General features: G+C 45.8%; 1 protein-coding gene across 1 annotated transcript in view; it reads left to right on the top strand.

Annotated features, from left to right (window-relative positions):
- LOC126456609 (proline-rich protein 2-like) overlaps nt 1–23,356 on the top strand; it is a 115,832-nt gene extending 92,476 nt beyond the window's left edge. Inside the window, exons 3-4 of the mRNA XM_050092353.1 lie at nt 20,659–21,041; nt 23,327–23,356. Of these exons, the coding sequence (XP_049948310.1) occupies nt 20,659–21,041; nt 23,327–23,356 (413 nt within the window). The remainder of the gene's footprint in view (nt 1–20,658; nt 21,042–23,326) is intronic.
- The last annotated feature ends 485 nt before the right edge of the window (nt 23,357–23,841 follow it).

Raw genomic sequence — 23,841 nt, 5'->3', positions numbered from 1 at the left:
GCTGTTTAGGTTTTTATGTTGGTAACGCCACGTAGCACTCTGTATGAAAATCACTGACTGCTGTGTGCAGTCTGAGGCTGGTCGGCATTGTTGCAGTATTTGCTATTGTAGTGTTGGGCAGTTGGATGTTAAAAGCGCGTAGCGTTGCGCAGTTGGAGGTGAGCCGCCAGCAGTGGTGGATGTGGGGAGAGAGATTGCGAAGTTTGAGAGCGGATGATCTGGACGTGTGTCCATCAGTCCATCAGAGACAGTAAATTTATAAGACTGGATATCACGAACAGGATATATATATATATATATATATATATATATATATATATATAATGACTTTTGAATACTATTAAGGTAAATACATTCTTTGTTCTCTATCAAAATCTTTCATTTGCTAACTATGCCTATCAGTAGTTAGTGCCTTCAGTAGTTAGAATCTTTTATTCAGCTGGCAGTATTGGCGCACGCTGTATTGCAGTAGTTTGAGTAACGATGAATTTTGTGAGATAAGTGATTCGTGAAAGGTATAGGTTATTGTTAGTCAGGGCCATTCATTAGTAGGGATTTTTGAAAGTCAGATTGCGTTGCGCTAAAAATATTGTGTGTCAGTTTAGTGATGACCAGAATAAGTAAAGAGAGAAATGTCTGAGTACGTTCAGTTTTGCTCAGCTGTTTGAAAATCAAATAACGTAAGGGGTTTACCAGCACAATCATTCATAAATTTTTCCAACGGGACGTTTCAAGGTAATATAGTTAACTCCACCAAAAAGAACACTTCCTGAATTTACGTCAGTGGCTAGGGCAAGTAACCAGAACACCAACGGCCAGAAGGCAGAAAATTCCGCTGGTGCATTTGAATTGTAGTGAACCAATATAGTTAATTCCACTTCACGGCGGCTCGATTTCACCACTACAACCACTCGGTGTTGCTCACAGGAAAAGCTCCCCAAAAGCGAACCACCGAAACGAACGACACACCACGAACGGACTTGGCTTGGGTACTTAAGTCACAACTCAACTTTGACGTCCTGGGTCGCTGAGCCACGAAGCTCGTTTCTGGGGTGGGGGAGGGGGTTTCACGACACCCTTCATAATTCCCTTGGTCCGCTCCTGGGACACTGCGTGTTAGTTTATAAGTGATTGTGGCGCTGAAGTTCGATACACTAGAACAATGTGCATTATTTCCTGCAAGATTTTACATTAGCAGTCACTTTACAAGAGCTGTTATCTAAGTACAGTATCGTTCAAAAGTATTTTGTAGTTGAACTGGAAGGCTGGTAGACGAGTTTATCTATATCCTGAATCAAAACAAACGTGTTGTTTAGATGAAAGACTACTTGACTTCGCCACGATTGCATGTATTGACTGCTGAGTGCAAGTAAGCATGGACTTTAACCAAAAACAGTTTTTCCGAGGATTCATTAGTATTTTGCGGAGTTGGAAGACTTCAACAAACCTAACTAAGTAAGGGAAATCTAATTGTGATACTTTTATTTACTTATAGCAATGTATAAAACTGAATAATATTCAGTAGATTTGAGACACATTGTCTTAACAGGACTGAGTCAAGGGCAAACGCAGTCCTTCGTTGCAAAGGAGTCTGGCATCTCAAGATAATTTGTGCGCGTCTGGGCCCGGCTTCAGAAAAAAAGGGACGATAGACGACAGTGGACGAAGTGGTCGGCCCCACAAAACACCCAAAAAGATGACAGGATCATCCGAGGGCAATCGATGGCTGATCCCAAAAAATCAATCTGGGAAATACGTGATGACCTATAGGTAAAATACGGTGTGCAGGTCCATGTTTCGACAGTTAAACGTCGCTTAGCAGATATACATCTGGACGGCAGGCGAACTTCCCAAAAACTTAAGGCAAGCGCGGAAAGCACGAAGGCCAGTGTACTGTCTACTAAGAAGTACCCGTCATAGACCACTGAAGACTGGTCAAAAATTGTATACAGTGATGAAAGCAAGTTTAGTCTCTTACCCGCAGAGGTGACATAGTACGTTCGACGGCAGAAAACAAGAGGAATGAAAGAAAGCCCCGAGTAGCCATGATGAAGCACGGAGATGTAAGTACCATGTGAAATGTCCCCTTAGAAAAATTATACATGACTGTGCTTAAACTGACACACAATATTTTTTAGCGCAACGCAATCTGACTTTCAATAATCCCTACAAGAGATTGGCCCTGACTAAATTAACGTATACGTTTCACAAATCACTTACAAAAATCTTCGTTACTCGAACTACTAAATACAGCGAGCGCCACTACTGGCAGCTAAATAAAAGATTCAAACTACTGAAGGCACTAACTACTGATAGGCATAGTTAGCAAAAGAAAGATTTTGATAGGGAACAAACAATGTATTTACCTTAATAGTGTTCAAATGGTTCAAATGGCTCTGAGCCCTATGGGACTCAACTGCTGAGGTCATTAGTCCCCTAGAACTTAGAACTAGTTAAACCTAACTAACCTAAGGACATCACAAACATCCATGCCCGAGGCAGGATTCGAACCTGCGACCGTAGCGGTCTTGCGTTTCCTGACTGTAGCGCCTTTAACCGCACGGCCGGTTAGTGTTCAAGAGTTATAATATATATATCAGTCCATGATATCCAATATTACGAATTTACTCTTTCTTAATGACACACGTCCAGATCGTCCGCTCTCAAAACTCCGCCATCTCTCTCCCCACATCCACCACTGCTGGCGGCTCACCTCCAACTGCGCAACGCTACGCGCTGTTAACAGCCAACTGCCCAACACTACAATAGCGATTACTGCAACAATGCCGACCAGCCTCAGACTGCACACAGCACAGTCAATGATTTTCATATAGAGCGCTACATGGCGTTACCGACATAAAAACCTAAACAGCCTACTTACACACGGTGTGGGACTGTTCCTCACGAAATGGTGTAGGTCCTCTCGTCCAGATTCATGGGGTAGTCACTAGTCTGATAGGTGATGAAATATTAACACACCATATACCTCACAGAAGATGAAATATGCCTCGTAATTCTCAATTCCAGCATGAGAACAATCCAAACACACTTCTGGTCATGTGAAGACCGTTCCGAAGCAGCACAAAGTAAAGGTATTCGAGTGGCTAAGCCGAAGTCTAGAGTTAAACCACGTAGAACATGTTTGAGACGAGGTGGATAGACGTGCTCGTCAGTAAAACTGCACCAGCAAGGAGGCCTTCTAGAAAGAAGTGTGTGAGCAATGGTAGAAGATTCCGCAGGCGTGATTGACCAAATTGTAGGCTAGCCGTAAAATGCAGGTAAACAAGTATTCAGGAGGAGCAGTGTAGGGGATTGGGAGGGGGTGGGGTGGAAGGGTGTGCTGTGTTAACACTGTTACTAGAGAGAACATCAAATAGTCAAAGCATGGTCGTTAAGGAATTCTGTATTAGAGAACATTTCCTTTCCTCGATATTAACACAGGTGGCAGGGAAAAGGCGAGGGCAGCTCACGCACAGTGCAGGTGCGAGGTATGGGAACGCAGTGACCCGGCCCCACGCTCCTCGCTCCGCCACGGAGCGCCCGTGACCAATCCGCGACCGCCGCCAGCTGTGCGAGTGCGCAGGCGCGCGCTGATAAGCGGCCCGCATTGTCCGCGCTGGCTCTTTACGGGTCCAGCGTACGCGGAAGCCGCGACGACTTCAAAGGCACCGCGGCCGGCTCGCCGCCTCGAAGGCGGGACCGCGAGATGGGCGTCCGCCGCTCGCCTGGGCCGGTCGCTAATGAGCCGCGAGAGCCACTTCCCGGAACCTCTGCCTGCGGGAACAACGCCAGACGTTCCGCCGCCAGTCTTTGTCTCGAGAGCGAAGCATTCTGCCCGACTGAGAGGACCAGTTTAGCGCGTGCGACACACACCCCAACGAGGTGTTTTACAGGAGAGGGGCGTTCAATAAGTAATGCAACGCATTTTTTTCACTGCCAATTTCGGTTTGAAAAAAATTAGGAATTTGTTGTTGAACACCGAGGAATATTTCCGCTGCAGCTGTTATAGTTTCATGAAATTCTGATAGGCGGCAGTGCTATACATAGTCTTCAAAAATGGCGTCTGTAACGGAGATGCGTACCAAGCGGAGAGCTGTCATTGAATTTCTTCTGGAGGAAAACCGGAACATCGCAGGTTTTCATAGACACTTGCAGAATCTGTACGGAGACATGGCCGTGAAAAAAAAGCATGATGAGTCGTTGGGCGAGGCGGCTTCAGCATCGCAGCAAAGTCGTGCAAGCCTTTTCGATCTACCGCGTGCCGGCCGGCCATATACAGCTGTGACTCCTGCAGTGTTGGAACGTGCGGACACTCTCGTTCGAGGTGATCGACGGATCACAATCAAACGTCTCGCTGCATAACTGGACGTCTCTGTTGGTAGCGCTGACATCCTCGTCCACCAGTGGGGGTACTCGAAGGTGTGTGTTCGTTTGGTTTCTCGCCGCCTAACAGAAGACCATAAATAGTTACTTAGGACCACCTGTCAAGAATTCCTTGCGACTTAGGTGGATGATCGTGAAATTTTTTTGTCGAACAGCGTTATAGGCGATGAAACGTGGTTTCATCACTTCGACAGCAACCCATGGAGTGGAGCAACACCACTTCTCCTCCTAAGTTCAAAACCATGCCCTTAGCAGGTGAAGTCATGGCGACGGTCATGTGGGACTCTGGGGCCCTATTCTGTATTGTTCATACCGATCGGTGCAGTAGCTTAGCCTCGGTAGTGACGTCATTTTCGGCTCTTTTTCCGAAGTTACTATTCTGCAAGCTTCTGAGACCTGTTACCGATCAGTCCTCCTGCCGATTTTTCGACAAATGTACCGAGAGGTTTTGAATTTCGGTATGATCCTCTCATTCGGTTCGGTATGATTTATTTACACCTAGAATTTTTTTTTAACATATTGAGTGGTTTAAGCGTCGGATTTAGTGGTTGTGTTACTGAAGAATCACACATTCGGATGGAAAATGAGTTCATAATACACTATTTTCCTTTGTTAGAAATATGGTCTGTGTTGTTGTCACTATGAATAATGCCGGCCGAAGTGGCCGTGCGGTTAAAGGCGCTGCAGTCTGGAACCGCAGGACCGCTACGGTCGCAGGTTCGAATCCTGCCTCGGGCATGGATGTTTGTGATGTCCTTAGGTTAGTTAGGTTTAACTAGTTCTCAGTTCTAGGGGACTAATGACCTCAGCAGTTGAGTCCCATAGTGCTCAGAGCCATTTGAACCATTTTGAACTATGAATAATTGTAACAAAAAAAAATTTCTGTCAATATTCTCTCAAAATACCTGTTATTTTTACGTAATTTAGAGTTTTAAAAAATCATTAAATTTCAAAAGGTCGGCTCTGCTTACGTATATCACATAAGTGTTAGCTGAAATTACTAGTCACTTCACGTACGTTTTTGAGCAAATGGTTTACTTATTAACTATTGAAACTTTTAAGTAACAATGATTCGATTCATAAAAACAAAATTTAAGGAAACGCCTTTCGAGAGCTTGTGGCGTGTGCAGCTACAGAAGTCGTTGTAGTTTTTAACATGCATCTTAAAACATTTAAGTAACAATGCAAAGGAATTTTGTGAAGCTTCATAGAGGAAACCTTCCAAAATTTCATGCATTTACAGCGTACGTCGTTCGGCAACGAAGTCATTCTGCCTCTCTCTCGACTGGGATTATGGGGAATAAAGCGCTTCAGACTAGCGAGTTGTAGTCGCGTAGAGGGCCGTGTCAAAGGTTACTGGTTCGCATACCGCTGGATATCAGATTTTTCTTTCCTCTCCGTGTTTGTAACACATTTTGAGACTTCGTTAATCGTCAGAGTTAAGCATTTTTCTGATATATTCGTTGTTATTTACACGTAAGAACGCACATTCTCAGTAATGAGTATCTTCGATTTCGTGACTTCCATATGTTTAAGTGTCACAAATAATTCATTTCTTTCTGAATGATTAGCAATTTCCGAGTGTGTGGTCAGACAGGAATCTAAAAGCACAACTTAAATTACCGCGAACGAAACTAGCAGCAATCGTCTTTATACTTCAGCTTGTCACAAGTATTTATCTGCGATCGAATCCTTAACAACAGTAGACAGAGATGAAAGATTTCCGCCACAGTATCTTTAGACTATACCACCATATGTGAAACATTTTGGTTCATCAGATGCATGTTATAAACTACAACGAACGTTTGTAGCTGCACTTCCCACACGCTCTCAAAAAGGAGTTTTTTTAAATATTTGTTTTTATGATCTAAATCGTTGATTTATCATATAGAGAAGTGGGGTACTTCATCATTTGGATCTCTAGGTGCTAATTACAACCACATTCTATGCATGTTCTTATTCTTTGACTCTCTTAAACAATTTTTCTGGTTCGTGGAGATGTGTTCCGTCTATGCAATTAATTGAAAGCAGTCTGTTTATTGTCATACGCGTTATGCTTATGCCAATAAACAAACTGCCTTCAATTGGTTGCATAGACGGAACGTACTTCCAAGAATTTTGAAGCAACTACGGACTGACGCAAAACAGAAAAAAATGGCGATTTTTTTGGGTATTTCTATAAATGTATTTGTACAATGTGTACTACACTCCATTCCTAACTCATTTTACGAAACGTGAAATCCAAAACAAGATGTCGATGTGAATAAGAGTAAAATAACATAATGTGACATTCATGACAGTTTCCAGAACACAGTCAATATTTTATCGTTGTCATACATTCATGGAAACACATGATCAGCGAAATTTAAACAATATTACGTACTCTAATCGCTCTTTTCGGCACTGTGGAAAATAGCGTACCTGTGTCAGCTGTTAGCCGCTTCGGGTTCGTGCCCCTGTGATGCTGCAGTGCGCATGCACGGATCTGAGGCAGATTTCTTTTAATTGGTTGGCGCGAGGAGAACTGACGACAGTGTTTTGATTCCTTAGGACCATTCGGCATCACTTCCGAAATGCTTACAGAACAATGTTGGGGATCTACTTCGAAACCAAGACCGTTCGGTGCGCTCGCGTACCGAACCGATCGGCAAAATGGCGGAAAGATACAGAATAGGGCCCCTGAAGGGGTTACGGTGTTTGATGTCCTCCCACACAGTTCAACGATCAACTTTGTATTCTGCTGTTCTCAGTTTGATCTCGTTCTGCATGACAATGCAAGGGCTGAAAAAAAGTCTACATACCTGTCTGGAGCTCACAAAACTTCATTGATCTGTTGTTTTTCATCCAGCCTACAGTCCGGATGTCACACCATCCGACTTCCATCTGTCGGGCCAAATGACTGATGCACTCTGTGGGAAGCAGTACATGCACGATGAGGAGGTTATCGATGCACCAAGACGTTTGTTCCGATCTCGACCACTAGACTAGTGCCACATGGGGATAGAAGCCCTCCCAGTAAGGTGGCAAGGTGGCGTAAGGCTATCGCATTGAACGGAGATTATGTTGGAAAATGTTTTAGGGTAATATGGTGTATTGGAATCTTGAATAAAACCAACCTACCATCAGAAGAAATGTGTTGCATTCCTTATTGAACGTCCTTCATACCGAGCAATTAGGTGATAGTGGTAAATGTCACATACAAGTGTAGTGATAAAGCTTTAAGTGTCACCGTTCAACAACACATTTCTCCCAAGAATGGATGACTTGACGGAGTCCTTGAATATAGAAGTCTTTCATCAAGCGATTCATCTTGAAGAACAACCTCGTTGTCATTCAGGAAGTAACTGCCTTGCAATAATTTCTTAATCAGAGGAAGATATCACTGGGACCCATGTCAGGACAACACGGAAGGGGAGGGGAGGGGGACATGAGGCATAATTTGAGTGCCCAAGAAAGTAGCTTGTATGACTATGTCCCATTCCGAACAAGCTGATACTCTACAGTGAGGCAAAAACATCTTTTGACAGTCTACTCCTTACAAGTGTAATATGTTAGTACCACACCACGATTCTCCCAAACAACGCTAGGCCTCACGTTGACCAGTGACAGTTATGTATTCACCTTTATCTGTTACACTACTGGCCACTAAAGTTGCTACACCAAGAAGATATGCAGGCCATAAACGGGTATTCATTGGACAAATATATTATACTAGAACTGACATGTGATTACATTTTCACGCAATTTGGGTACATAGATCCTGAGAAATCAGTGCCCAGAACAACCACCTCTGGCCGTAATAACGGTCTTGCTACGCCTGGGCATTGAGTCAAACAGAGATTGGATGGCGTGTACAGGTAAAGCTGCCCATGCAGCTTTAACACTATACCACAGTTCGTCAAGAGTAGTGACTGGCGTATTGTGACGAGCCAGTTGCTCGGCCACCATTGACCAGACGTTTTCAGTTGGTGAGAGATCTGGAGGATGTGCTGGCCAGGGCAGCAGTCGAACATTTTCTGTATCCAGGAAGGCCCGTGCAACATGCGGTCGTGCATTATCCTGCTGAAATGTACGGTTTCGCAGGGATCGAATGAAGCGTAGAGTCACGGGTCGTAACACATCTGAAATGTAACATTCACTATTCAAAGTGCCGTCAAAGCGAGCAAGAGGTGACCGAGACGTGTAACCAATGGCACCCCATACCATCACGCCGGGTGATACGCCAGTATGGCGATGACGAATACACGCTTCCAATGTGCGTTCACAGCTATGTTGCCAAACACGGATGCAACCATCATGATGCTGCAGCTGTAAACAGAACGTGGAATCATCCGAAAAAGTGACGTTTTGCCATTCGTGCACCCAGGTTCGTCGTCGAGTACAGCATCGCATGCTGTGATGCAGCGTCAAGGGTAACCGCAGCCATGGTCTCCGAGCTGATAGTCCATGCTGGTGCAAACGTCGTCGAACTGTTCGTGCAGATGGTTGTTGTCTTGCAAACGTCCCTATCTGTTGACTCAGGGATCGAGACGTGGCTGCACGATCCGTTTCAGCCATGCGGATGAAATGCCTGTCATCTCGACTGCTAGTGATACGAGGCCGTTGGGATCCAGCACGGCGTTCCGTATTACGCTCCTGAACCCACCGATTCCATATTCTGCGCCCAGTGATTGGATCTCGACCAACACGAGCAGCAATGTCGCGATACGATAAACCGAAATCGCGGTAGGCCACAATCCGACCATTATCAAAGTCGGAAACGTGATGGTACGCATTTCTACTCCTTGCACGAGGCATCACAACAACGTTTTACCAGGCAACTGCTGTTTGTGTATGATAAATCTGTTGGAATCTTTCCTCATGTCAGCACGTTGTAGGTGTCGCCGCCGGCGCCAACCTTGTGTGAATGCTCTGAAAAGCTAATCATTTGCATATTATAGCATCCTCTTCCTGTCTGTTAAATTTCGCGTGTAACACGCCATCTTCATGGTGTAGCAATTTTAATGGCCAGTAGTGTATAACTGCAGAAAATTAGAATAAGAACAAGCAGGATAGGAAGTATGTGTATCTAACGAGTAATACACCGAGGAAGCAAGAGTCAAGGGGTAGCTTCTAATATCGTGTCGGACCTCATTTTGCCCAGCGTGGTATAGCAACTCGATATGGCATGGACTCAACAAGCCGCTGGAAGTCCATTGCAGAAATACTGAGCCATGGTACCTCTATAGCCGTCCATAGTTGCGAAAATGTTGCCAGTGCAGGATGTTGTGCACGAACTGACCCCTCGATTATGTCACGTAAAAGTTCGATGGGATTCATGTCGGGCGTTCTGGGTGGCCAAATTATTCGCTCGAATCGTCCAGAATGTTCTTTATACCATCCTCGTACTGCTGTAGACAGGTGAAATGGCGCATTGTCATTCATAAAAATTCCATCGTTGTAGGGGAACATGGGGTCAACGAATGGCTGCAAATGGTCTCCATGTAGCGGAATATAATATTTTACGGACCATGATCGGTTCAATTGGACGACCATCTGTATATGTGCATAACGCTGTCCCTGAGTTTTGTCACCTAAGTGTGTGTGTGTGTGTGTGTGTGTGTGTGTGTGTGTATGACACGTGGAACTGCTACGGGAACCGGCGAAATGCTGAGAGTAATGAGGATAAAGGGCAAGGGGCTCTACATCAGTAGTGTCTGGATAAGTAGAGAATTTGGGTCTGAGTGGAGGTGAGCTAGGGTAGTCTGTGCAACTGTGATGACCACTGTGTCCGGATGGTGCATTGCTCAGCGCATCTGCTAGTAAGCAGAAGACTCTGATCTGAAGCCCGGTGTGGAACAAATTTTCAACTTTTCCCATTGATTTAAATCAATTTACACTCTCAGCCAATGTCTGTATGTCCTAGTCTGCTTTGCTTATTTTCATTCGCTACTGACTTACAACGTTATACGAGGGTTGTCCAGAAAATAAGTCCCGATCGGTCGCGAAATGGACACCACAGTGAAAACCCAATGAAGCTTTGCACAGATGTGATGGGTAGTGTCTCTAGTATGACCGTCGATTGCATCAAGACTCTCTTTTCAGTTGTGAGCACACCGTGAACGAGAAAAGGTGCCTAGAACAACGATGTCTCCCACCAAGTAGGAGGGCTAGCTGAGAGGCTTCGCCTTAATGAATGCAGCCCACCTAACACAACTACCACGCACTTTCTTCTTCATGGCAATTCTCGGTCGCACTCTGCAGGGGCAGCGAAGAGGCTCCTGCAGCCTTTACTATGGTAAGAGTTCGATCACCCACAACACAGCGCTAAATGCCTCCTCCTGAGTATCATCTCTGTTCACATGAAACGCTGGATACGAAGACAACACTTGGGCGCAGACTGCGCGCTATAGACCAGCGTAGAGAATTATTGGGAAAGCACAGGCGGCTGCCTACTATGACAGTGGTGTTGGAAATTTGGTACAACACTCCGACAAATGTCTTAGTCCGAGCGGCGACTATGTAAAGAGGTATCTGGAAAGTGTAGCTAGCTCTTGCAAATAGAATGTTTCTGATTTTCACAGTGGTTTCCATTTAGCGACCGATCTGAACTTACTTTCTGGACCACCCTCGTATTCTGGAGTAACTCGTCCCATTTACAAAGGGTATTTTTGGGTCAGAAACGGGCAGTCCGGTAAATATGTGGTGTAAGTTCGCGAATCTCTTGTCGATCCCTGTTCAGGAGTCTGGTAGTTCTGTTAGATACTTCTCACTATTTATTTTTTGTAATGTCGTTTGTTGATAAAAATATGAGCTTATCCCCAAGAATTATCTGCATTCACTCTGTTAATACTAGGCAGAAATCCACTTGCATTTCGGTCGCACTTACTTGACTCTTCTGCAGAAACGCATGCAGTATTTTGTTTCATCCATTTTCAGTACCAGAGGAATTAACAAATCTTGGCAGTAACCCTCCCACATTCATGTCTAAACTAAAGAGTTTTCTTATGGATCACTACTTCCATTCTGTCGAGACGTTTCCGGAAAAATTAAGCTAATTCCTGTGCTACATTGCTGACTACGGTAATATTTATTCGCAGCTTGTTATCTGCATAGGATTCGTCTACATTTTATTTTATCTATGTTCATTTCGTGTTCTGACTCGTTCTATGACCTCAGAGATTTCTCCTCAGTTTGGTCCTACGGAACTAGAGGCGTAAAATAAAAAAAAGTGTCACCTTACTATTTAGTAATTGAGTTGTACAGACTAATAAAAACAAGCTTCACAGATTGCTTGCTCGTCGAAAGCCGACAGCATTGCATAAACGTCTCAGTCTTCAGCAATTAGGAACATTGTTTAAATGTGTCACCTACACTCTGAGCAGAATCACAAAAGGGGTCGCAACGTCAAAAGAACAATCAGCAGAAATAGGGTTGTCCCACATCATCAACCCTTTGTGATCGTGGTGTTCAACAAACTACGGAGCACTTACACCAATGTGGACTGTGTCGTGCAGAATGTATCATTGACGACTTGGCATCTGCAAGTTCTGAAGTTGTAGTGATTGCGAAATAGGAGCTAAAGTCGATAAGGTTGTCATCTTTGTCTTAATTTCTTTTGTTTCAACATCCCTTTAATGTATTCTTCAAATTCCAAAATGCCGTAGTTTATAAGTGATGGTGACGTTGAAGTTCGATACACAAGAACAATATGCATTATTTCCTGCAAGATTCTACGTTATCAGTTACTTTACGAGTGCTGTTATCTATGTACAATCTGGATCAAAGGTATTTTGTAGTTCAAATGGAAGGTTGGTAGACGAATTTATCTATACCCTGAATGAAAACAAACGGGTTGTTTAGATGAAAGACTACTTGACTTCGCTAGGATTGCATGTATTGACTGCTGAGTGCAAGTAAGCATGGACTTTAACCAAAAACAGGTTTTCCGAGGATTCATTAGTATTTTGCAGAATTGGAAGACTGCGACAAACCTAACTGCTTAAGGGAAATATAACTGTAATAGTTTTATTTACTTACAGCGATGTCTAAAGGTGAAGAATATTCAGTAGATTTGAGACAAGTTGTCTTAACAGGACTGAGTCAGTGGCAAATGCATTCCTTCGTTGCGAAGGTGTTTGGCATCTCAAGACAGTCTTCAGAAAACAAAGGGGATGACAGACGACAGTGCACGAAGTGGTCGGCCCATAAAACCACTCAAAAAGGTAACAGGATCATCCGAGGTCAACCGATGGTTAATCACAAAAAATCAGTCTAGGAAATACGTGGTGATCTATAGGTAAAATACGGGGTGCAGATCCATGTTTCAACAGTTAAACATCTCTTAGCAGTTATAGATCGGGACGGCAGGCGACCTTCTCGAAAATTTATGGTAAGTGCGAAAAGTAGGAGGGCCAGTGTACGGTCTGCTAAGAAGTACCTGTCATGGCCCACTGAAGACTGGTCAAAAATTCTATGCAGTGAAGAAAGCAAGTTTAATCTCTTATGCCCAGAGGGGACACAGTACGTTCGGCGGCAGAAAACAAGAGGAACGAAAGAAAGCCCCGAGTACCCACGATGAAGCACGAGGTAGAAGTGCCATGGTGTGGGGCTGTTCCTCATGAAATGTTATAGGTCCTCTCGTCAAAATTCATGGGGTTGTGACTAGTCTGATGTATGGTGAAATATGAACACACTGTGTACCTCAAGGAAGATGAAGTATGCCTTATAATTGGTCATTCCAGCATTATAACAATCCTAACACACTTCTGGCCATGCGGAGACCGTTCCGAAGCAGCACAAAATAAAGGTATTCGAGTGCCCAAGCCGAAGTCTAGACTTAAACCACGTAGAACATCTTTGAGACGAGGTGGATGGACGTGCTCGTCAGTAAAACTGCACCAGCAAGGAGGACTTCTACAAAGAATGGTGTGAGCAATGGAAGAAGATACCGCAGGTGTGATTGACCAAACTCTTGGATTCAACGCCATCCAGGTGTACTGCAGCAATACACGCAATATACTGTACAACCACGTATTAAGCCAAGGACATCATGGATCAAGACTTCTTCTGTTCAGTTCTAACATAATACTTTTGAGCCTAGGCAGTTTGTTCTCTTGTATTTTATTATTAATGCAAAGATTATAATTGTGTAATATGTGTAAGAGAATGAAATACACATTATAACGATTTGGTAATTCATTTCTTTCATTTAAATTTTCTCCTAAGGAATTTGTTTTACGAATTTGTTATCTCTACAAAATACTTTTGAGCGATACTGTATATGTATGTACCTTGTGGGTTGAAGTTTCATGCTTTTGACATAAGTAAATAAATAAATTCGTTTTCAAGCTACAACCATCCATGCTGAGTTGAAAGTGCGCAGCAGCAGTGCGCCGTAATATGACACAGTGGGTCACATGGTAAGGACGCCTCCAGTCTGGTCAAACAAATCAGAAATGACGAAGAACGATGTGGTAGACAACTTCTCCGTGAAGAACTGGGCACGCCGCCGTATCACAGTCTAGGTGAAAGTGGGAAAAGTGTGCACATTTCATCGACCAGTTGTTAAAACATTGGCCAATATTTTGAACATGACAAACGTCGCTGCCTGCTCGGTTCCGGCGCTGCTTCAGAAAGCCTTCAGCACCGAGGTAGAGGCGCAAATGTTGCACTTGTGTCAGGCCAGTCCAAATGAACGCTTTAGCCGCTTAATCCCCAGAACAGAATGCTCTGTGAGTCACTATGACAAAGAAGCAAAGGGAGCACAGGAAAAACGAGGATTCATCACCGTCGAAAAAGATGGCTCAACTGCCATCAGATTATCTGATACTCAGTGTTATTTTGCAACTGCCATGGTTCCTCCAGAAACAGAAACCATTGTGTGGCAAGTATTTCTGGAAGGACGACGAAGTGATTCTGGAGTTGGAATGTTTTGTGAAAATCCAAAGTCTCCGTGATCCACTGTGGTGGAGAAAGTGTCGCAATTAAGGCTGAATGTGTAGACGTGGTCTAACATTATAACCAAGTCATGGTCGTGCTTGATTTTTCGAAGTGCTACTTAAAACTTTGTAACTACCGCTCTACCTCTCAATAATAAACAAAACGTCTGGGCTGTATAATAAGTCTAAACTTTCACTTACAGAGCTTAGCACGGGTCAGGGAGGCGACGCTGTTTAAGAATCATGTCTGCCAAGAAAGAGCATCTCAGTCTATCTTTACAGGATTCAGGTCCAGGGAGGACTTGGGCCTTCCCACACGTCCAATACCTGAACTTTCCAGTTTGCCTGACACATTATCGGTCCTGTGTGGGCGGTGATTGTCGTCCATAAACCAACCGCACCCCTAAACAGACGGATATGATAGGGAATAATCTCCCTGCAATACCTTTTGCATCTGTGTTCGTCCATAGTGCCTAATGGCTACCCACACCGTAACGCCTAGGCCATACTAATAACATTTATGAACATTCTGTGGCGTCTGACGTGTTCCCCTCTCTTCCCTCACTAACTGGTGGCCGGAATCACTTCCCACAGTGAAGCGGGGCTTCGTCGGAGAACATCACTCTGGATCACTTTTGCTGGCCCCCAACCGACATGCTGCCAGCGCCAACGAACTCTTTCTCAAAGACGGCGTGACCCAAATGGGATGCATTTAACAGGCTTCCGAGTATACGAACCAGTCCGATGTAATCGCCACCAAATGGTTCTAGCAGTGACACACGTACCGGTAGCGGTTCCAAGGTCTGCAGCCATCTGCGTGGGAGTGAGATGTCTGTTTCTTTTTGCCACTACGGCTGCATATCTATACTCTTGCCGTGTGATGGTCTGTCTACGACCACCAGAATGCTTTCACATAGCATTTACAAATTCAGCGCCCTTTTTTAATCACGAGATGACACTTTTGGACACACCTATTACTGAGGCCGCAGTACTGACTCCTTGACTGGTGTCGAGCTGTCCAACAACTCTTCCACGATTGTAAGCACTCAAATGATGTCTTGAAGACATCTGGCCATATCACATGAAATGTCGCTCCAATCGGTTTCACAATAATCTTCGTCACACACCACAGTACATGAGCTTACATATACAGGCTTAGCTGCAGTTAATATATACCGCCCTCTACATTGCCTTTTGCTATCATTGGTCGGTGAGCCGTGATGCGGCTCGCGTAGGTGCCATTGCCAGGTTGGCATCGTTTAATTGGTGTTCATTGGTGCCACTCCGTTTGCAAGCGTTGTCTGGCCACTAGTGGTAGTAGCGGCGGTTATCGATATCCAGTAACGGTAGTACTATCTTTGGGGCGACGTTGTGGTGTTTCGGTGTCGTGTGAGTCGGCAGTTCGGTTGGGGACTGACGAGCAGCCAGGTCCTCGCAGCGCAAGAACACGCCAGGAACATTGGCGGCACGCATGCACCGCCGGATGGAAGGGCTGTAGTCGCGAGGTGTACAACCTCTTTGTCAACCGGACCCAGGAAGTTTAAGTTGAGTGGACCTTGTTATATCCTAGCCAGTAATGCCAACCGAGCCCGCTGCCAAAAGGTTGGCAGCATCAAAGTCCGGACGCCGTCCGCATAAGCAGCGCCAGCGATACAGAAAATCGCCGCAAGTCTGCGCGCGCCACCGCTGGCTTGGGGCTTCTTAAGCGCTGGAGTCGCGAGCGCTGGGACAGTTCTGTATTCGCCGCTCAGTTGTATACTCGCCACCGAATTGTGTACTTGCTAGTCAGTTGTGTGTTCATCGCGGCAGAGTTGTTGTTTGTCGTCAGCCGACGCTGACCTAGCCGCTCCGACTCGAACTAGACAGATTTCTGTAGACACCGAGTTCACTACTGTGTTACTGTATCTTCATTAATAAAGATAAGTACCGACTTTTATTTAATCAGAGTGTTTGGGTATTCATCTTTCTGTTCACTGTTCCAGCGGACCGGTCGACCCGCTATTAAAAGTGTGGCGGTGACTTCGTAAGCCGTTTCTACAGCGAATTGCTTGTCGCTACGAACACTGCCACAAAACTGGCGACGAGGACTTCCGAACTCGTGTGCAGGGCTGGTTCGACTTGTTTCTGGTTATACTAATTATAGCGAAAAAAATTTTGGGGGCTGGTTTAATTTGTGTTCACTATGTCTGCCGAATTACAACAGTTGATCTTGTTACAGAGTCAGCAAATACAAAGTCTGGTGGAAGCGATCACCAAACGAGCGGCTAATCCTCCAACACAAAAGGAACAAGCACAGGCAGCACCATCGTTCCGTGCTTTTGAAGCATCCAGAGAAGAATGGCGAGAATATTTCGCGCAGTTGCAGGCGCACATGACAGTCTACAAAATCACAGGTACTGAGCGGCAGCTTTATTTAATTTCCACTGCAGGCGTGGAAGTCTATCGACTACTTTGTAAGTTGTTCCCGGAATCCAAGCCAGAAGCTTTAGAGTATGACGTTGTTGTTAACAAGCTTGCTGAGTATTTCGAGTCGCGAGTTCATGTGGCAGCAGCCAGATTCAAGTTCTTCAGATTAAAGAAACTGCCACATCAATCTAATAAACAGTGGTTAACAGATTTACGGGGCCTCACCCATCAGTGCCGATTTAATTGTGTGTGTGGAGCTTCCTACAGTGATGTCATGTTACGAGACGCTATTACTCAAAACATTGCAGATTCTCGTATTCGTGCTGCTATCTTAAAGTTGCCTGACCCGTCATTAGAGACTGTGATGAACATCATTGAAGCCCAAGATACTTTTGACTATGCTGAGTGTGAGTTAGATCAGCCATGTATTTCTCAAATTGCCTGTGCTAAGCAAGTTATGTCACGCCCGCGGCCCCACCGGCAGAGTCAGACTGTAAACACTAGCCGGCCGCGTCATGTTAAACACATTCGTCAGCCGCGTGTGCAAAATGATAGAGTTAAGTCTTGCCCTAGGTGTGTTCTTGCACATCCTCGTGAACGTTGCCCGTTAAGAAACGCGGTTTGTCACTTTTGTCAAAGGAAAGGACACATCCAGACTGTTTGTTTGCGTAAACGCAAGAACAATTCTAGTGCTGCCCAGCCCATGGATATTCATGTTCTTCAAAGCCAGCCCGCCCAGAAGGTCGCGTTTAAAGACTCTTCCACGGTTCGTGTGGGTAGTAAACTTGTTCGCAATAAGCCACCCACCCAGCCCTCTGCTATGCGACCCAAGCGTAATTCAAACGCTGTAAAACGTAATGTACAGACTGCAAGTGAAGCGGGAGTTGTTGTTCCATCCGCCCAACCCACGAGTTGTCGTAAGCAGCGAACACGCGCTAAACGCGCTGATTTTGTGTCTTCCGCCTCCACTGCACCGATCCAGAGACAGTGTAATAAACTATTTGTGAAACTACGCATCCAGGATAAGACCTTCAATTTTCAATTAGACACTGGTGCGTCTGACTCTCATAAATAGTGCTACGTATGCGGCTATCGGCCGCCCTAAACTTTCAGCGGCAAAACATTCTTTGGCTACGTATAGTGGCGAACAAATTCCGGTGTTAGGTGTATGTAGCGTGCCAGCCACATTCCGTGGCAATACAAAAACAGTTTCATTCACAGTGCTCCGCGCTACAGACAGTGTAAACATTTTCGGATTAGACTGTTTTGACTTGTTTGGCCTGTCTATCCAAGACAATGTGTTGCAAATTAATTCTGTTGTTGTTCCTCAAGACAGCATAACCGATTTGTGTAAACGATACAGTGACATATTTAAAGACGAACTAGGTTGTGCTGCGAACTTTGCCGCTCATATTACGTTAAAAGATAATGCTCAGCCTCGATTTTTGTCGTGCTCGTCCAGTGCCTCACGCCCTCCGGGCGCCTGTAGAAGATGAACTTCGTCGTTGGCAAAACAACGGTGTTATTCAACCCGTTTCAGCGAGCCAGTGGGCTTCTCCCTTAGTTATTATAAAGAAACCGTCTGGCAAGTTACGTTTGTGTGCTGATTTTAAGTCGACAGTTAATCCTCAGACTGTCATTGATTCTTTTCCTTTGCCTAGACCGGACGAGCTGATGGATAAGTTAGGGGAAGCTCGTTTCTTTTCCAAAATTGATCTCCGTGAAGCATATTTGCAATTGCCTCTCGACGAGCAATCACAACAGTATTTTGTCATAAACACGTCGTTGGGGTTGTTCCGTTTTCTGCGTTTGCCTTTTGGTTGTGCGTCAGCTCCAGCTGTTTTTCAGCGTTTTTTGTCACAACTTCTGGCTAATGTGCCATCGTGTTGCAACTATTTAGACGATATTGTTGTGTCCGGTCGGACGCCTGCTGAACATTTCCGTAATTTGGAGTGTTTGTTTAAAGTGTTGTCTCAGGCATGCCTACGTTGCAACATCGATAAATGTTCATTTTTCCTTACGGAGTTGGAGTATCTGGGACATGTTATTAATGCTCAAGGCATTCATCCCTCCCAGTCACATTTAGCAGCTATTCGTGATTTGCCCGCCCCTCGCAATCTGCAGGAATTGCAAGCAGTTCTTGGCAAATTGACATATTATATTAGGTTTATACCTAATGCATCACAGATTGCTGCACCGTTGCATCGTCTCCGCCGTAAGAATGATCCGTTTGTGTGGTCAGCTGATTGCCAATCAGCCTTTCAGCAGCTTAAAGAGGCTTTATTGAATGATCGTTGTCTGGTCCATTACGACCCTAACAAGCCTCTGGTGTTAGCTTGTGATGCCTCTTCTTTCGGCCTCGGTGCTGTGTTGTCTCACCGAGTCGGTAACACCGAACGTCCTATTGCGTTCGCATCTAAATTGCTAAACAAAGCTCAGTGTAATTATAGCCAATTGGACAAGGAAGCGCATCTAAATTGCTAAACAAAGCTCAGTGTAATTATAGCCAATTGGACAAGGAAGCGTTGGCTATTGTGTTCGGTGTCACAAAATTCCATCACTGCCTCTATGGTAGACCATTCTATTTAGTAACAGATCACAAGCCCCTGACGTCACTGTTTCATCCGTCTAAACCAGTTCCTCAGCGGACAGCTGAGAGACTACAACGTTGGGCTCTTTTGTTCTCACAATACCAGTATGAGATACTGTATCGCCCTACAGCTCAGCATGCAAACGCTGACGCGCTTTCTAGATTGCCGATTGCTGCGGATGATGTCTTCGATTCCTCTGACGACTCTTGCCATCAGATTGACGCCGATGAGCATCAATCCCTCCGGGATTTTCCGATTGATTATCGTCAGGTGGCACGTGAGACAGCTACGGATCCTCATCTGAGTTTACTATTACGTTTTGTTCAACGTGGTTGGCCGTCCAAGGCAAAGGACATATCGGATCCTGTGGTTCGTCGCTATTATCCGCGACGTCATCTGCCGTCTGTTTCGCACGGAGTTTTGCTGTTACGCACCGAGAACGACCAGCTTCGTGTAGTGGTTCCCCAAGTGCTCCAATCCAAGGTCCTCGACTTGTTGCATCAAGGTCATTGGGGAGTGGTCCGCACCAAGCAGCTTGCCCGCCGTCATTGTACATGGATCGGCATTGATAAGCAGATTACGCAGATGTCTACAGATTGTTCGACGTGTGCCGAACACCAAGCTGCTCCGCCTCAACGCTATTTTGAGTGGGCACGCCCTGCCGGTCCCTGGCAGCGAGTACATATTGATTTCGCTGTCCATATTGGAATTCTCGTTGGCTCATCGTGATAGATGCATTTAGTAATTTTCCGTTTGTTGTGCCCATGCAGTCTACAACGTCTGCACAAACTATACAGGCGTTGACTTCAATTTTTTGTATTGAGGGTCTTCCAGAAGTTTTAGTGTCTGACAATGGTCCACAATTTACCTCTGCTGACTTTGAAAGTTTTTGTTCTGCCAATGGCATTCGCCATGTTCTTACTCCGCCGTTCCACCCTCAATCGAATGGTGCAGCGGAACGTTTTGTACGCACATTCAAGGATCATATGGACCGCCTTCGTGCTACGCACTCTCGTCAGCAGGCCCTCATCACGTTCCTGTCGTCGTACCGGACCACGCCACGCGACGGCCCTTCGCCTGCGGAGCTTCTCCACGGCCGTCGTCATCGCACCCTACTACGGTTGTTGCACCCCCCGGATCGACCCGCCGCTTCTGAGCATCGCACGCGTTTTCAGCGCAACGACGCCGTTTCTTTCAGAGTTTATCACGGTCGCCGTCGTTGGGAACGTGGTACGTGGTAAGTGTCCAGAGTCGCGGTTTTTATACTGTTCAAGGTGCTACTGGGGTGCACAGGAGGCATCAGAACCAGTTGCGCCGCGCTGGCCGCCCGGATTCTGCCGCTCGTTCTTTGTCCACAGATTTGGTCCGCGGCGGGTTCCAGCCGCGCCTTCCGACTTCGCTGCCGCCCCCAGGGCAGCAGCAGCCGTCGCCGCTACCACGCCGACAGCCCGTCCCGTTGATGCCTTCCGCGCAGCTTCCTCCGGGAGCGCCCCAGGTGGTCGCTCCGGCGCCTGCGGTCCCTCTTCAGTCGCCACCGCCTTCGGAGCTGATGGACGTCGACCCCTCAGCCGGGCCGCCTTCCCAAGCGGTGGCTGTGCAGCCTGTCCTGCAGCCGCTTTCCTTGGACACCCCCAAGGAGTCTGACACCGCAGCGCCTTGTCCGGCGCCCACTCAGCAGCCGTCGACGCAGCGTCAGGATACGCTGCCTCTCTTCGTGGGTCCCGACGCCCCGTCGCGTCCAGTACCAGAAGCTGCGCCCGTGGTCACAGGCGTGCACCCTGACCTCGGTTTTCAGTCGGTGTTTCCCGAGGCCCCGCGCGGCCAATGCTGGGGTGCGGACCGGGGACTGCCACCGACAAGTCTCCGCCCCAGTCTCTTCTGCTACGCCTGCGGCCAGACCCCTCCCCCGCCATCGACGCTCGCCACGTCATTATTCAACGACGGTGCGGCGATTTGGGGGGAGGAGTGTTATATCCTAGCCAGTAATGCCAACCGAGCCCGCTGCCAAAAGGTTGGCAGCATCAAAGTCCGGACGCCGTCCGCATAAGCAGCGCCAGCGATACAGAAAATCGCCGAAAGTCTGCGCGCGCCACCGCTGGCTTGGGGCTTCTTAAGCGCTGGAGTCGCGAGCGCTAGGACAGTTCTGTATTCGCCGCTCAGTTGTATACTCGCCACCGAATTGTGTACTTGCTAGTCAGTTGTGTGTTCATCGCGGCAGAGTTGTTGTTTGTCGTCAGCCGACGCTGACCTAGCCGCTCCGACTCGAACTAGACAGATTTCTGTAGACACCGAGTTCACTACTGTGTTACTGTATCTTCATTAATAAAGATAAGTACCGACTTTTATTTAATCAGAGTGTTTGGGTATTCATCTTTCTGTTCACTGTTCCAGCGGACCAGTCGGCCCGCTATTAAAAGTGTGGCGGTGACTTTGTAAGCCGTTTCTACAGCGAATTGCTTGTCGCTACGAACACCGCCACAAAAGACCTCAATTCAACTAGTGAAACCTCCACCATTGTGAGATCCTACCATTTCCTTGCGTGTTGCTGCTCGTAGTGTCGCCGAGACGAAGAGCAGCTAGTGGAGCGTTTGGGGAAGGCGAACCTTCCTCCACTTCTTATTATTAATTGTTGCATTCTATATGTTATTGTTTGTGAAGTTCAACTAGTGGTATTTTTCCTGCCCTAGTGGCCGCTGACGTCCCCGTTACCTGCCCTGGAGCCTAGTGTATGTTACGGCACTGTACTTTTCCTCGCCTTGCCGCTGCTGTCCGGTAAGGCGTGTAGTTCGACAGCTTCCTTAATTTGGGGGCCGGGTGGTGATTTTTTTTTTTCCTACTCTGGTAGTAGTGGTTCCTTTCTGCTTCCGGATGCCCTAAACAGCCAGAGTCTGAAGACGTAGTGCTGACCGCCGGTTCCGGCTTGCGTGTGTTATTCCATCGTTGCATTGGTCACCGTACGTTAGGTAGATTCAGCAAATGATTACTGTTTTTTACAGCCGACCGGTTGCAATGGATTTTATGGTTGAATTGACCATGATTTCGACTCCTAAACTAAGGGAGTCTTCATCACAATTTATATTACATACGTAAAAAGTTGAGCATTACAGCTCTCGTCATACAATTTTAACACCAAATAGGCCACGTCACATAATAAAACATCCTACGTAAAAGTTTTACTGTCATTTCTAGTTAAAAATTAAAGATTGCCGCTAAGGGCTGCTTGTGTATACTGAAACACGTGACATCAGACTAGTTAAGTTTTTACATATGTAATACAAATTCTGATGAAGCCCCTTAGTTTAGGAGTCGAAATCATGGTCAATTCGACTATAAAATCCATTGCAACCAGTGGGCTGTCTTTACTACAAAAAAATATTTTTACGGTTGCTGCACACAGCTATGTTTAAAGTTGTATTGGTCATGTGTTTAAACTGCCACTAGTCCGAGTTACCATCTCGTGATGTGAACGTAACTCTTGGCTGCCTGTCTCATTGCTTGCGAAGTTTTGAGGGACTTTCCCAGGTCGATCCTTGGAGCAAAGTCTGCGCCCCCCCCCCCTTCCCCTTAGTTTGATCCGATTTGATGATATGAAAGAATATTTTAATGACTGTAATTGCTGGTTGAAGTAGTTTAACTGGTTCTTAAGATTGATATTCAGGCCTTCAGCCGTGAAATAGTTTTAAATTGTCATTGTTGGGGCCTTCAGCGAGAAATAGTTTGAATTTGTTATTAAGGCCTACAGCCGTGGAAAACTTACTAATTTATTGTCACCTTTTATTTGTTGTATCTAAATAAAGCATACGTGATTCAAAAATAAACTAACCAACAGGAATTGATTACGGCCCCGTCCAGAATCACAACCCAACCCTGCGTTCCTTGGTACTAGGTCTCAGTCGAGTGTTCTGTAGCAGTTATCGGCTGTTCCGTAGCAATTGGCATTTGTTCCTTAGCAAGTGTCAGACGTTCCTTAGCTATCGGCAAGCAGTGTATAAGTTTTATTTCTCGTTCACCGTTAATTGTTTGCAGCATGTAACGTTCAGAAACAGTGTCGACTGACTGACTGAAGTGATGTTTGCGAAACAAGAATTTTATTTAAAGGACCCTTTGTTGGTGTTCTCCTTACATAACATAAAGCGAATATGGAGACGATGCTTTGAGAAGCTATGGAAGGCACTAACTACTGATAGGGGTAGTTAGCAAATGAAAGATATTAATAGAGAACAAACAATGTATTTACCTTGATATCATCATATATAAATATAGCAGTTCATGACAAATTTCAAAACTCCGCCATCTCTCTCCCCACACCCACCACTGCTGGCGGCTCACCTCCAACTGCGCAACGCTACGCGCTGTTCACAACCAGCTGCCTAACACTACAATGGCGAGTATTACAACAATGCAAAGCAGCCACAGACTGAACACAGCACAGCCAGTGATTTTCATATTGAGCGCTACGTAACGTTGCCAATAAGAAAACATAAACAGCCTACTTACATAGAGAAAACATAAACAGCCTACTTACATAGAGAAAACATAAA

Source organism: Schistocerca serialis, chromosome 2 (assembly GCF_023864345.2).
Source record: "Schistocerca serialis cubense isolate TAMUIC-IGC-003099 chromosome 2, iqSchSeri2.2, whole genome shotgun sequence".
In the NCBI taxonomy this organism is placed as follows: Eukaryota; Metazoa; Arthropoda; class Insecta; order Orthoptera; family Acrididae; genus Schistocerca; species Schistocerca serialis.
This window is presented reverse-complemented; position numbering and strand designations above follow the sequence as displayed.